The 15,013-nt window shown below is 39.7% G+C and overlaps 1 protein-coding gene across 2 annotated transcripts in view; it reads right to left on the bottom strand.

Moving 5' to 3' along the window:
• LOC114454092 (cadherin-18) overlaps nucleotides 1–15,013 on the bottom strand; it is a 118,154-nt gene that overhangs the window by 59,904 nt on the left and 43,237 nt on the right. The window contains exon 3 of one of the 2 annotated variants that reach the window (XM_028434270.1): nucleotides 5,769–6,063. The exons of the other annotated variant lie outside the window; for it this stretch is intronic. Within the exon in view, the coding sequence (XP_028290071.1) occupies nucleotides 5,769–6,063 (295 nt within the window). The remainder of the gene's footprint in view (nucleotides 1–5,768; nucleotides 6,064–15,013) is intronic. 2 annotated transcript variants of the gene reach the window in all.

Below are 15,013 nucleotides of genomic sequence, written 5' to 3'. Positions count from 1 at the left end.
TTTAATTAAATGTCTGAAACGTTTCAGCAATACAGTATATAATTGTCAAAAGAGATTTTTTATACTAGAATTAAGTTATTGTGTTAAATGGGTATAAAATATTCTTCTAAATCAATCCAAAACTCCTGAATTGAATCAAATCGTGCCAGACTTTATGAAAACGGCAAATATCGTACCCTTGTTCAAATAATTCATATTGTATCGTGATAAAACTGATTAACACCTAGGGCTGGGCGATATATATCAAGATTCAAGATAAATCAAGGTTTCGATTTTGGCAATATAGAAAATTACAATATTGCATATATAGATTGATTTATTTTATAGCTTTTTAGTTTTAAAATACTCGTTTTAGGAGTTGCTGCTTTCACTACTTCTCAGAACAGCCTGAAAAGCACAGTTTACTGGATTCCTTGGTGCATCCAAACCGAGAAATTTCCCTAAACAAGCCACACTACAGAACTCACTCACACACGTGTGGCATTTTGCATCAGCAAATTGAACCCTGAATTGTCTTACTGATCAAACTTCATTTGAATTAAAATGATCAAGATTCATATTGTATATCGCCATTTTGAGAAGAAAAAAAAAATATGAATTTTATCTTTAACATGCTAACATTTCTGATGCTATCAGCAGAACATCAACTACCTGACAGCAGCTCATCCAGTCATTTGCTGCAAGCCAAACAGAGAGATTGAATAAATGTGCTGTCAATCAACTCAACTGCCTGTCAGGCTCTAACAATGGGAAAAATAAAGCCGGAGTGGCTTTGTAGTGAGAAAGGAAAAAGTACAGCTTTGTACTTTAATGGTTGCTACGGTTACTTTAAGTACAATTGAAAATCCCAGTAGTAGCTTTACCAGGCAAACAGACCGAGGGTATTAGTTTCCATGTTGTAAACCATTACAGAGAGAATCATGTGACAGGTTTTATTTGCTGAGAGGAAACCTTTAATTAAAGAGAGTAGCATGCTGTTTCTAGTGCTAATAAGAATGGCAACGACATACACTATTGCACGCACAATTAAGAGTGGATATATACAATTGAGGAAAAAACAAGACACATTTAGTTTGACAGCTTGTCCAGAGTGCACGACTGCACGTAGGGCTGGTCGATATATCGAGATTCAAGATATATCGAGTTTTCTATTTTGGGGATAGAGGAAATTACAATTTTGCTTTTACTGATATACAGTATACATTTTTTATAGCTGATTTTGTTTTAAAATACTTGTTTTAGGAGTCACTGCTTTCTATCTCTACTTCTCAGAAGAACATAAAAAGCACAATAAGAGTGATTTATGAGTGCGTCCTAACCCAGACCTTACCATTAACAAGCCACACTACAGAACTCACTCACACTTGCTGTCCCAAAGAGGAGAAAAAGCCAAAAGTGACGCATTTTGTGCAGTTTGTTAATAAATGTGCCCGTGTGTCATATTGTATCAGCAAATTTAACCCTGAATTGTCTGGTAAGACTTTCATTAATTGAAATTATCATCATTATGAGAAAAAAATATTGGGATATGACTTTTGGTCCATATTGCCCAGCTCTAGGTGCACGTCGTCTTGCATGTGGTTGGCAGAGAGTTTTGCACTTGGGTAAGATAATTTTCTATTTAATTTAAAGTTGTTAACTTGCAACTTCCAAGTGTCATATCTTAAATTGCAGTCAAAATTTGCATGTGAATTCCTAGTTAAAAGTGCAATTTTTCCAGTTTTGGTAAAGGTTTTTCCTGCCACTAAAACCTGAATGGTTGAGATGATTTAACCACTAAATGGTTCCATGGCACATAATCAGAGCGTCGTATCAAGAGAATTGCTGCAGTCAGACCAGTGCCTGGTCCTGTTTCCTAATCAGCAGAAGCCTGAAAATATCACCAGCAGTTTGAACTTTACATTTATTTCAGTTTTTCATTGTGATTAATGATTGTCATTTTTAAGGTTTAATTCTAGAGTTCAAGAAATTTAGGAGGTAATACGAAGTTGGAATAGGAAAGTCTTGATTTTTGTTGAAAAGCCAATCAATATGATCTTCAAAAACCCTACGAGTTTATGTTTTACTTTAAAAGCAGTGCTTAACTTGTAAATCAGGAGGTCCCGGAGCAAACGCTGGGTGTTGTTCCGGCACTTAGAGAGAGACAAAAATGTAACGAAATACATTTGTTAAAGTGCCTTTTGCTAACTAAATGGGACGTGAACAAAAACAACCAATCAGCGTTAAAGAAGCACGGTCGATTACAGAGCATCTGTCTCTCACTCTCTGAGCGACAGCTGTCAAAATCTGCGTGTTTCAGCACCAAGGACAGCACAAAATCACCACTAATTTAGCCACAAAGGTCACTAAACTGTCAGAACACAAAAAACCCACAAATACAAACTTTTACACCCATAACATAAAGCCACAACTCATCTGATGACTCAGCAGCACAGCAGAAAATGAAAATAAAATGAGTGTTTACCTTTTATTTGTCAAACTTGCCAGAAAAAAAAACAGCCATGGAGAACTTTGTATCCTCGCAACTTTTTAACATATTTAACAGCCAAGGCCTGCCTTGTCTTTTATAAGCCAATGGTCGTCCTCATGTCCACTTGATAGGTGCAGGACAGGTGTGGCTAGTTGCTAAGCTAACTGCTACTGTGCTGCTGCTGATGAAACAACCTTTACCTCAGGCTTAGCTTCACTTATTGGCTTAAAAAAGCAACTTTTTAAGCCGTTTTCTAACGTCTTCAGCACTGACAGAGAAACTAATTTTGCGCAAAATCACCCTTGTAGCGTGGGGGCGTGGCTTGACCTTACATTTGTGCTGTGTGGCTACATTCAATTTTGTGTTTACAATAAAATTTCCACCGATTTCAACTAAAAAAAAAAAGACAGCTGTCCAAATATAATACTTCAAAATGTTTAATTAAACACCTAAAAGTGAAAAAGGGATTAAACATTTTTTTTTATTATTATTATTTTTTAATGAGGTCCTGAATCCAATCAATTGGATTGCCGGTCAAAATGGGGAGGTGCCGGATCCTGCTCCGGTCCAAATTGAGCTGTGGTTAAAAGGCTTTCCGTGTTTCTATGTCTCAGGTGACCCGTGACAAACACGCCTTTTCCTGCTGTGATTCACACAGAGGCGAGGTGACAGACAGGAAAGCAACATCCATTAAAAAACATCTGAGTGGATATAAAACTGAGCGGTCCAAAACACGCTGTGGTATCGTGCATTATCTGGGGAACAGAGGAGCAACCTGGCACGAGCTCAGCTGATCAATTTCGACAGGAAAGAGAAGATCACAGCTAATTAGTGACTAGAATCCAAGGCAGCGCTGTCTTCCACTTGGGAGCACCTGTATCGACAAATGCATGGGGATTAACGCTGTGAAGAGTGAGGACATTTGATTGTTACAGCTGAGTTGATGGTGCAGATGCTGGACCAGAGGAGGATTGCTTTAATGGACACGAGCAAATGACAGAGCGGGAGAGGAGGCTAATTATTTTCCTCCTCTGTGGTCCATGATTTCCTCCCCCGGGTCATCAATTCACATCTATTCTTCTTAGTTTGAGTGGCAACAAAGTTTAGGACGGCCAAACTTTAAAAGAAAAAGTCTTTGAAAAAATAGTCTTTCTACTTTAAATGCTTACTTAAAATAATTCAAGTCGCAAACAGTGGATAGAAAGACAGTTGTAGTAATGCAGAAAAATGATGCAAGGATGAAAAACACAGAAATTCTGTCTTTATGAATAAAACAAGCTGCTATGTGTTCGCTGCTACATGGAAGTGGAAGTGACTTTAGTGTGAGATTTATGGGCTGAGATTTGTGCCACAAGAAACTGAATTTGAATAGTTGGTATTGAATTTGAAAGTAAGAACTTGAACTTGACTGATTACTGTTTTGAAACTGAATTAATCTACAAAAACTACAAAGTGTGTCTCCGTGTAGTGAGACTGAATTGTGTGCAGTGAATCTGAATTTGAAAAGCACAAATACAATGAATTTTTGGAATGTACTAAGATGATTTTTCTGATTTTCCAACAGGAAAAAATACATGTTCAAGTTTCAAACCAGTAAATTCAGTTTCAAGTTGTTGAAGGTATTGTTAGTGGTATTTGTATCATTTGAGTGTTTGGCAAATTCACAATTTTTAATAAATAAATAAATAAATAAATAAATAAATAAATAAATAAATAAATAAATAAATAAATAAATAAAATTGTAGCATATTATGTAATTATCACATTGCAACTTTTTGGACCTGAGAGTCATCAATTTTAAGTTTTTTGTCTGACTAGCAATATTAAACCCATCTGTTACTGTTGAATTATTTACTTGATTTAAGTTAAATTGATGTAATTGTAATTTATGATATTTTTTCATTATTTCTTGTCACAAATTTAAACACAATTTCATGGTAAAATGTGACAGTGTCACAAAAATGATAGTTTCACATTGTATGGATCCCACCATGTCTTCAAGCTGCTGGGGACGACTTTTATGGGCATTTCGATTGGTAGTCATGTCATCCATTAAAAATACATTGAATTCAGGGTTAGGGTTGAGAAGATGAATATTAGAAAACAGTTTGTAATTTGCTTCAATTCGATTCAATTCAATACAACGGATCTAAAAGTCCTTCCTGTTCGTGGCCTTTCAGTCTAAATGTTTATCTGATGACTGGACCATCAAACTCAACAGATATTTTTAAATGTACTTACGGAGGAACACATTTATTATTTGTAATGTTTCAACCCTTGTGAGGCAAGCCATAAACAACTAACTCGCTTTTTCCGAAGACATTAATGTACTCGATATTGCGAATTAGAAACAAATATCCTGACTGGCAAAGTTGTATATGTGTCAGCCTGGCCCTCATGAATATTCTTGAATGCAACGAGGGAGATATTGACTGTTTATAAAGAGAGGGCGCCTACAGGCCTATTGGGGTTTGCATATTTAATCACATTTTTTTTTCTTCCTATATTTCTATCTTCTTCCTCCCGCACAGAGCTGATGAAGCAATTCATTTTCTGTTGGAGAGATTTTATGTTTCCTGCTTCTCCGTAACTAAAAGGATCATTTTAAACAGAAAAAAATAAAATTGAATGTTGTCAAGAGACTGTCAGTGTAACTGATAAATATACTGTTTTATAAAATGGCGCTAACAGCAGAGTGGCAAAACAATGCTGTAAAATATTCCAGATCGTAACGGGAGCTTTAGTGGACTGGGTGCCTTTTGTTCACCCGAGTTTGAAATCATGCATAGATATTTGCCACACGATGCTAAGCATACAAGGAGCTGTGGTCCCCGTGGAGGCGGATGGAGGCTTTAGTTTCCACACATCTCCGAAGGCAGGGATTGGTGTGGAAGGACTATTGAGTGGTTTACAAAGACCTGCCCACTCGGGAGAGGGAAGCCATTACAGCAGCCAGAAAACAAAGATGAAAAAGAAGACTGGGCTAGCTTAGAGAAGATCAAACATGGAGCAGAACACTATCAGTGATAGGACAAACCAGTAAGCTCCACGGAATAATGACGCGTTTGATCATGGCTCTTCATACTAGTAGTGCCTCTTTATCATCCCACAGCCTTGAGTCTTTTACAAACATGCACAGTGTGTCAAAGGCCTTGCTTGAGTGTTTTTCCTTTTTACTGCTCATGAAGTGTAAATAATAAACATCAAGTTTAAATACAATCCCCCAGTTCAGAGAGATCTTTTCATCTCTTCAAACCAAACCTTGCTCATGTTTAAACTAGAGAGCCGCTGTACTCACCCACTTCAGACATCTCAGGCACCGAGGCTACAAAGGGTCCATCTGGAAATTTTGGTGCATTATCATTGATGTCTTGTACTTTGATGATAAATTCCGACTTTGGTTCCAGGGCCTCCTCTGTGTTGCGGTCCAAGGCTTGGGCGTGCAGGACGTAATGTGATTTTCTTTCCCGATCCAGGCTTTTAGTGGCATGAATATCTCCTGTCACTTCGTCGATGATAAATATAGTCCCAGCTCCTTCGCCACTCAGAATGTACCTGACAGTACCGTCGCCTTTATCTGAGTTTGAGTGAAGCTGCAAGGCAAAGAAGACAGGAGAAGTGCTTTTAATATACAGCAAAACATCACTGGCATCGTTTTTAACGTCGTGTGGAATGTCGTTTCACTACATCAACTGGCATGTTCCCTGGATAGCCTATTCCGCAATATATTTAGTCCTGCATACATGCCACTAGTTACTAAAATACACATACTAGTCATTAAGATTCACAGCCATTCAATACGCAAAGACAAACAAAACAGACATAACAAAAAAAAGCGCCATCGGCCCCTCCGACCACCACCAACACTCACTCACGCACGCACGACATTCATACTAGGCAATGTGGGTGAAGTGTCTTGCCAAGGGACACAATGACAGATACCACTGGGGTGACTGTGCCCCCACTATGGCACCTGGAATTCTCAGTGGTCTCCCATCCACCTACTAACCAGGCCCTGCTTAGCTTCCGAGATTGGGCAATGACAGGCTGGTATGGCCACATAAAAGAGTTTCCGTTACTTCTTTAAATAATTGCTGTGCATTCCGTCGAGGCACTAGTGCAGGAATGCAGTCAGCGGAAGTATCAAAGTATCAACAGACTATGCAAGCAGTAGTGTTGTAGTAGTTTTGAAGGTCTTGGTCTGTTTTTACTGTTTTGATCTCAGGTTTAGGATTTCCTGTAAAGGCCAGTCGAGACTGGTCTGCTATTCTTCAACTACATGAATGTAATAATAAGGAGAAGCACTTGGAACTGATTAATTCATGTTGTAATTTAACTTTAAACATTTCGCTTCAGCTCACTGATTGTGTCAGACACCTGCAAACACTGGGACATCAGTCCATCTTATTTCTATTCTGAAATACCTCTGAACACTTACTTTAGGCCTTATTCACCTGACAAAAAATAGATATCTTACTTACAGATAATTATAACATATTCTGTACTCATCATATATACAAGGGTTTTATTTTTTATTTTTTGCAAGGGTTTAACTGAACAAATTTGCAGAGAACCAAGCACATATTCAGCAACATTACATGTGAATTAGAGGGATCTTCTGAATCCTTGATGCAACAGATTCACAGCAAAACTGGAGGCGGTGGGGATTGCTGGACTGCAGATTGCGCCAAGTTATGCAGTGGAGCAGTTTCTGTGCAGATACACGTCCAGTGTAAATCCAGGGTAACCCTTTGTTACCCTAACTTCTAACCCTAACCCTAACCCTGAACCTTAACCTTAACTCTACCTAACCTTCACCCTAACTCTACTAGATCCCTCCACCTAACCCAAAAAAAGGCCAAGATATCTCCAAAGGGGTCATTATTCAGCGAATGACACTTAATGACACCTTATTCATGTTAATGACAGCGCATTGTCAGTCTTATATATTAAACTTCAAGTAAAGTGTTACCCAATGTTTTTTTATTTGGGGGGGTTGAAGAAGAAATGTTTAATTCAAGGTCTAGTGACATGGCTAATGGCTGATCTGAGATAGGTACATCGGTGGGTGGGTGGGGTTGAATGGATAGAAAGATAGAAACATGTTCCTAAATAATTCTATCAGTCCCTATCACACATTCAAGTCTCAAAACCCTCTCAGCAGCTCGCATTAATATTCCAATCTTGGGTTTCACTATGTTGAACTTCATCGAAGCTAAGCATCAATAAAGAATTAAGTTTTGAGGGGGTGAAATTCACACTTGGCTGCGCCAGAGTAACCTCGCCACTCGTTCAAGCAGAATTGATACCAGGAGGATTATTACTTTCATTCCAGAGCCCACTGGGGAGGGGTCGAAACACATTTTACAATTTCACTAAATTTCAAGAAAGGCACCATGGAAACAACATCAAGTCAACAAATTCATTTTGGCCCATGAATTAAACATGTTTCACTTCCCTGAAAGAACATTGCATGACTATACCACACTGGGAAGACCAAATAAACTGGTGCTACTGGTAGTGTTTTTGTTTTTCATGTTTGTTGATGAAAGCCCATGAGCTGTGGAAATATTGTTGAATACTTAAGGAAACCACACTCTGTCCTCAAAGGGACAAATGTGGGTGTTTGAATAACATCTGCTGCACAATCTTCCTGTGAATAAATTTTACAAACTGTGCTGAAATACTAATAGGCTTTACACTGATCTGATCAGCTATATCGGATCGGCAGATATTTAGCATTTTATGCAATTAATGTGATCGGCTGTAATGTCTTCATTTGCCGAACTGATCAATGACGTCATTGTCGTGATGAAACGTTCTGTAGATGCTCCCATTGCATTGTTTTGTCGTCTCATTTACACACAAAGAGTTGTTTGCTTTACGTAACACAGCTTTATTTCACTCACATTTCTACACAAAGGTGAAAACCTATGAGTGAACGGCAAAACTACCTTATTCACTATAAGAAACCACCACACCACTGAGTATGCAGCATTTAAAGCTAGAAATCAAGCTAATGCTAAAGCTAAGCTAGCGCAGCAAAGAGCCATTGGGCTGCTGTTGCAAACTGTATTACTACTAGTGTGCAATTATTCTACCATATTCACTAATCAATACAGTAAATTAGACCAGCCATAATCATTCTACTGCAGTAACTCCTCTCTAAACCAGTAGAAAATGCATGTTAAATTAATTTATTTGTGTCACAGTTTTACCATCACTCTTGTGACTGGGCTGCCAAGGCTCGAATGGAGGTTAGGCCAGCATCACAGCTAAAGAGCAACAGTCTGAATTCCTCACCCCATAAAACCAGCACAGACACCCAGCCATCAACATCGGCCAGCAGAGGCCTCCCACCAGGGAACAATTGTACATTGTATGAGTTAATTACATGGCGCACTGGTGGATGTAGAAGTAATACACTGTATGTAGTCAGTGGGTGAAGGTCATCGCATCTTATTGCTGAGCTACCGCTAAATATGATCTGTGTTTCTTACTATATTTAACCAGTTTAATTGCAATTTCTATGAGTTTTTTTTTTTTTTTTTTATCATTTTACGCACACAGGAACCATGTCTTTATACATTCAGACATCCACACACACATACATCCTACACACCTACATATTAAAAAAATATTCACATTGCAAAGAAATGATAGAAAATGATTTAATCATAAAATCATTTACTACTGCACAGCTAATCCAACACCTGCACCGTCATCAGAAACCTCTCCTGGGGTGAAAAAAAGCAAAGTGTACAACAAAGGGAGATATGTTTATGCAAAGAGACAAAAATTTAAATTACAACCATTTATATCCACAGGGGGTATTCAGCATATTTTGCAGTGAAGGGCTCATTGAATCAGAGGCTGAACTTGAAAACAAAGAACTAATTAGAAAGCCATTGTTGATTGCATCCCTGACTCTTGATAGGACCTTGCTGTCCTTTTTCTGAGGTAAATACCAGGCTTGTAATTAGATAGAGTGTGAATTATCCTGTTGAATCAGCAAGCTAATCAGCTGCTGGGGTTCTGATAATATGAGAAACAAAGCTAAAAACAAAAAAATAAAAAATCCCACTGTTAACACAAACAGCCTCGTAATCTGTGTTGGCATTTAGAGATATTACAACAGAGGCTGTTGCTATGTAATCAGTTGGAGTCAATTATAATAGTAATTGTGTAATTGATAACTCATTACAATTATGGCATAATTATAATTGTAATTTTTTTAATCTGTTGCTGTCGTAATCTTAATTGAATTGTATGGTAATTGAGTTTAGATAATTGTATTTGCCATGAAAATTCTATAAAAACTGTCAATAATAATTTAATGTTGTTTATTGATTTTTAAAAAAAATATATTTATCAATTTTTTATTATACATTTTATTTTTGCCTTATTTTTTCCTTTCTGTATTTGTATTTAGCTTTCTTCTTCGCTTGCTCTTTGTGTTTTTGGCTGCTGTAGCGTGTGAATTTCTCCACTGTGGGATAAAATCTAATCTAATCTTAATCAAACTCTAGCTAACAGCATCCTTGTGAACTTCTAAATCAGCCATCAACACTTTTTTTTTTCTCTCTATTGGTGTCAATAATTCATGTTTGGTAAAGTGTGACCCAGTGATGCATATGATGAGCATTACTTTAAAGAGTCAACAGGTTTCAGGCTTTCACAAGAACATCAAGGACAGTCTGCTCACGCTGTAAAGACGAGTCACCTGATCACATTCAAACACGTGAATGCATCGGATCAAAATGTCGATGTGTTCTTTCGCACAAACCAACTGTGTCAAAGCCACAAGACGAGCTCTGAGCTGCTTCGACTCACACTCAAGGACGCGTCTGCACTTTGGCATCTGAAGACGTAAACTGCAACATTGTAAACTTTACACTCTTGGCAAGACGTCAAAATTACCCTAAGCACCAATTTGTTCATAATACGAGCTAATGTTGCGTATGGTGTTTAAAGTGATATGCAACCCATCGCATGAATGCACTGTAGATGATCGGTGTGAAGCTAAATAATTAATCTTTGTCACTAATTTGTTCCAGAAATGCCATCAGAGTAAAGCCTGACCGATATGAGAATTTCAGGGCCAATGCCAATATATAAATTGTTTTTATGTGTTTTTTTTAAAAAGCTGATAAGAACATTGAAATAGACAGGATACTGTATATAATGTACATTGACACAACTTCCTATAATATCAATAATATGATTCAAGAAAAACAGGCGGAACGCTATTAAATAAAAAAAAAAAAAAAAACTTTAAAGGGGCAGAAATATGAAAATATATATTTTATAATGGTTTTGCTACAGTGATATATATTCCTTTTTCCTCATTCAAGTCAGCTCCAAAGCGAGTTGGATTTTTGCCCTAATATTACATCTCAAGGTGTGAAACTCCTCCTCCGGACAGTCCTGGCTCCTCCTACCCTACATAAGAATGTGAGCTCCTCTTTCTTAAACTACCTGACATGTATAACAAACATAGCAAAGGCAGATTGATATTACAGTTAATATCTTTACGTTCAGTATAAAGATATTGCAGTATATACAAAAGATAAACCCAAAAGCGCTCACAACAGTTCCACTTTTAGTAGCCGTTATACAACCTTGTATCGCCTTTATGGGATGATCTAACGTGTTTGTGACCAGTGTTGTTATCGTCAACGATGACAAAATGATTTCATCGATGCCCCTTTTTCCATGACGGTAACAAGACAATGACGAGCTAAACGTGGCTCTTTTATGACTATAACGTGACGATACATGGTTGAGTTTTCGTTGACATGACGAGGTTGGATGAAAACGTCAGTGACCGGCCTGTCAGACATTCAAAATGCACAACATTTCCACCTATTGTGGGGGTAATCTTTCTGTCAAAAGCCAAAAAAATATATCAGCAATGCCCACCACTGTGGTCACGAGTCACACGTACACGCGATTGAGTTTTTTAATTCATTTTTGTAGCACGATGGCAGAAAATAACAAAAATGTGACTAAAACGAATAAGCATTTTCGTCCATAAGACTAAGGCTGCCAAAAACAACACTGTGACCCAATGAGACGCAGCGGTTACACAAAACAATGGACTATCGTCTAAAATGGACTATTTCTGTGACCAGAAAAGGAGAAGAAAGCGGCGTAGCAGCTCATGTGAGTGTTTGAAACAGCTGACTCAGCTGATAGTTGAAAGTTTACTTCCCTGTGGCGCAGAGCGAGCAGCTACCATCAGTTCCATTTTTAGTAGCCGTTACACCACCTCGTATCGCTTTAATGGGATGATCTGATAACACGTCAGATTATCTAATGTGTTTGTGACCCAATGTGATAATGTGGCCCTCGGATCAGATACAATCACATTTGTGTGGCCCCCGCTGTGATAGAGTTGTCCATCCCTGTGCTAACACAAGAGGAAGGTTACATTTTGTGGGCTTGTATTAAAGGCTCAGTAATTGTGATAAATTGCAATTGAACTTTAGTAATTGAGAACGTAATTTTAATTGATTTTCAAGGGGAAAAACAATAGTAATTTTGATGGTAATTGGGGAAAAAAGCTAGTCAATGTAATCATAAATGAATATGAATAATTAACGATGTAATTGTAATTGAAAATTGTAATTGACCCCAACCCTGCCTCTGATACACATGAATACTTCACAATTAACGAGTGTTTTGAAATAAATCAATCTCCCTTGGTTTTCTTTTGAATGCACTTTCAGGAGTTCAACCTGAAAAGTAATTTACAGACAATGAATGCTATAACCTGCACTCCTTAATGTTCATAACGTTGTGGCTAATTGGTGTAAATAATTCATTTTAATTGTCTCCTCTCCTCTTCTCATGAAACATTCACCCCGACAGGTTGTCATCTCGCTGCCATCTGCTACACATTTGGATTCAGTTAGAGGTGACTTCCAGTCTGCTAATAGACTTTCATGGTTTTTTTCTCGTTACATATATTGTTTTCATTTCTTCTCGTGTACTGTATATAGCACGTTAGAGATTAAATTGAATCTCACTGGATATGTTTAAGTGTTAAAAAGGCCAATTAAAAGTTGCACCTAACTTCTTTATCTGCCTTTCCCAGACCAGGACGATGAGGACTTTAAAGCCTATATCTCAGCCAGCATGCACACATCTACACACACTTCAGGGCTGATGATTAATCTACCATGGTGTACAGTAAGGCAAGATATAAGAGAATCTAAGGGGAAAACTTCACAAAAAAAAATCTATTTTTAAGAATAAAGCACGTCATCAAGTGTCTACAGATTATTATTCAAGCCCTGATAAAGTCAAACTGTGGACAGTAAGTAGATACATTCACAAAATCTTCTAAATGAAGATCATTGATAACTAGAATTTTTGCATTTCCTGAAGTAAATGCACAAGAGGATGCAGGTGCTGGCCCGCGTCGCACCGCATTAGCTAAGCATTAGCATGAATTTGCATTGGCATTAGCTAGTGTGAGCGCTGCAATTGGTACTGTGTTGTTTTGATGCGCCGTGTATGTGTGATGTCATCAGCGCGCGTCGGCGCGGGAAGATGAGGTAGTGTGGTGTGGGTGAAAATAAAGGGAGACGTCTGCCCTGGCGTTCCAAGAGTCTAAGTCGTGTGTTCTTGTCTACAACAGCAAGTGAGAGCCCCTATAACTCGGACGTTACATTGGTGGCAGCGGTAACTGGAGAGTGTGCTGGCTTTGACTGTTTATTTTGTGGACAATTGCTGGACTTTCTAGTCGGAGTTTTTTTTCTGGCTAGCAGGCTCGTGTTTGCCCGGGTAACAACATGTTTTCGACGCGGATGCCCGAAACGGTGGACTGTGACATGGATGAGGATTATTCCAAACCTGCTGCTTCATGGGCTGCTGGCGGGAGTAGTGTCAAAGTGGAGCTCCCGTCGCCATTTCGTGGGGACGGTCAGAAGCCATTCAGCACGTGGATTAAGCAGTTTGAAGCCGCTGTGCGCGCCCAGACGGGACGCGCAGGCCGCGGTGCTTTTCATGCTAATTTGGTGAGTCTTCTGCCAACCAGACTGGATGGAGCGGCTTTTCTGTTGTGGGATAGCTTTCCCCCGGATGTACAGTGTGACTTTGAACGGATGAAAGAGAGATTAAAGGAGGCTTTTGGACAGAAGCAGTTCCTGTTATACTTTCAGACGTGTGTATCTGCAAGACCTCGCCAGGTGGATGAAAGTTTGGAGGTCTATGCTGCTGACATCTCCAGGCTTGTGATGGAGGCTTTTCCAGACTATGACAAAGCCGCACTGAACGGTGAGAAATTCAGACGTTTTCTTGCCGGACTTGATCCTGCTCTCCAAGCTAAATGCCATGAGCAGGGAGCGACGGACATGGAGGAGGCACTGATAATAGCTGGTCGCTGTGAGCGGGCGAGGTTGTCCCTGAAGGCGACCGTAACTGCTGCACCTTTTCCTCCATCTCATGTTGCTGTGGTTTCCTCTCTGGATGGTGTTGTGGGCGCTAATTCTGGTGGTGCCGAGAAGCTCTTCGATGCCGTTGAAAAACTCACATCCAGGATGGACAGCTTGCAGATGGAGGTGAGAGGCCTGAAGGCACAGCGATGTGAGGATGAGCGTGGTGGTCGTGGTACATCCTCCCTGGGCGATCCACGGACACGCAGGGACTGGCGGCCCGTCTGTCACTGTGACTGTGGCAGAGTTGGTTGCAGGTCTATTGACAGAGATTTCCAGAGGGATGATCAGCCAAGGGGTCGTTCTCCACAACGCGGATATCGGAGTGGATACAGGACCAATGAATGGTCGCCTCAGGAGCAGATGCACCGGGACGCCGCCGCGAACTTCTCGCCACGACGGACGGAAGATCGAAGCTCAGGAGCACCCCTTCCTTCCGAGACACGACAGCCGAGACGGGAGGTGAGGTTCTCGTCTCCTTCTCGGCGCACTCCATCTCTTTCCCCGCACCGGCCGGAGAGGGGAAACTTCCAGTAGCTGGCATTGAGGCCCGGATACCAGCTGCTTCGCCGCAGGGTCGACCTGAGTGTTCAACTGTTTCGGCTCCGGATCCAGTGATGAACTCATGTATGGTGAGCGAGTCCAAAGTTACAGCATACGTTAAAGGTTTGGTGGAAGGTATGGATGTTACTATGCTGATTGACTCTGGGTCTACTGTTTCATTGATTTCTGAGGAATTTAAGATGTCTGTCCCATCACTCCGTAAACGTGTGTTACAGACTCAGTACACATTTGGTCGGGCTGTTAATGGAAATTTACTGGACACTTTGGGGACTGTGACTCTCTCTATACAGTTAGGGGGGAAATGTTATGAGCAGGTTGTTCATGTTGTGCGGGGATCCACACAGACTGTCCTGTTAGGCTTTGACTTTTTGCTACAAACTCATGCTATTTTAGATGTGGGTCGGGGTTTCCTCCGCCTCAGTGACACTGATGTTTCTCTTATGTTGTCTGTGGACTTCATTCCTATGTGTTGTAACATTTCTGTGTCTGCTGATGTTGTCATTCCACCTTTCAGTGAGATGATTGTGCCTGTGCAAGT

The sequence above is a fragment of the Gouania willdenowi genome, chromosome 20, assembly GCF_900634775.1.
Source record: "Gouania willdenowi chromosome 20, fGouWil2.1, whole genome shotgun sequence".
In the NCBI taxonomy this organism is placed as follows: Eukaryota; Metazoa; Chordata; class Actinopteri; order Blenniiformes; family Gobiesocidae; genus Gouania; species Gouania willdenowi.
The sequence above is the reverse complement of the archived record's forward strand: the minus strand, read 5'-3'. Positions and strand labels throughout refer to the sequence as shown.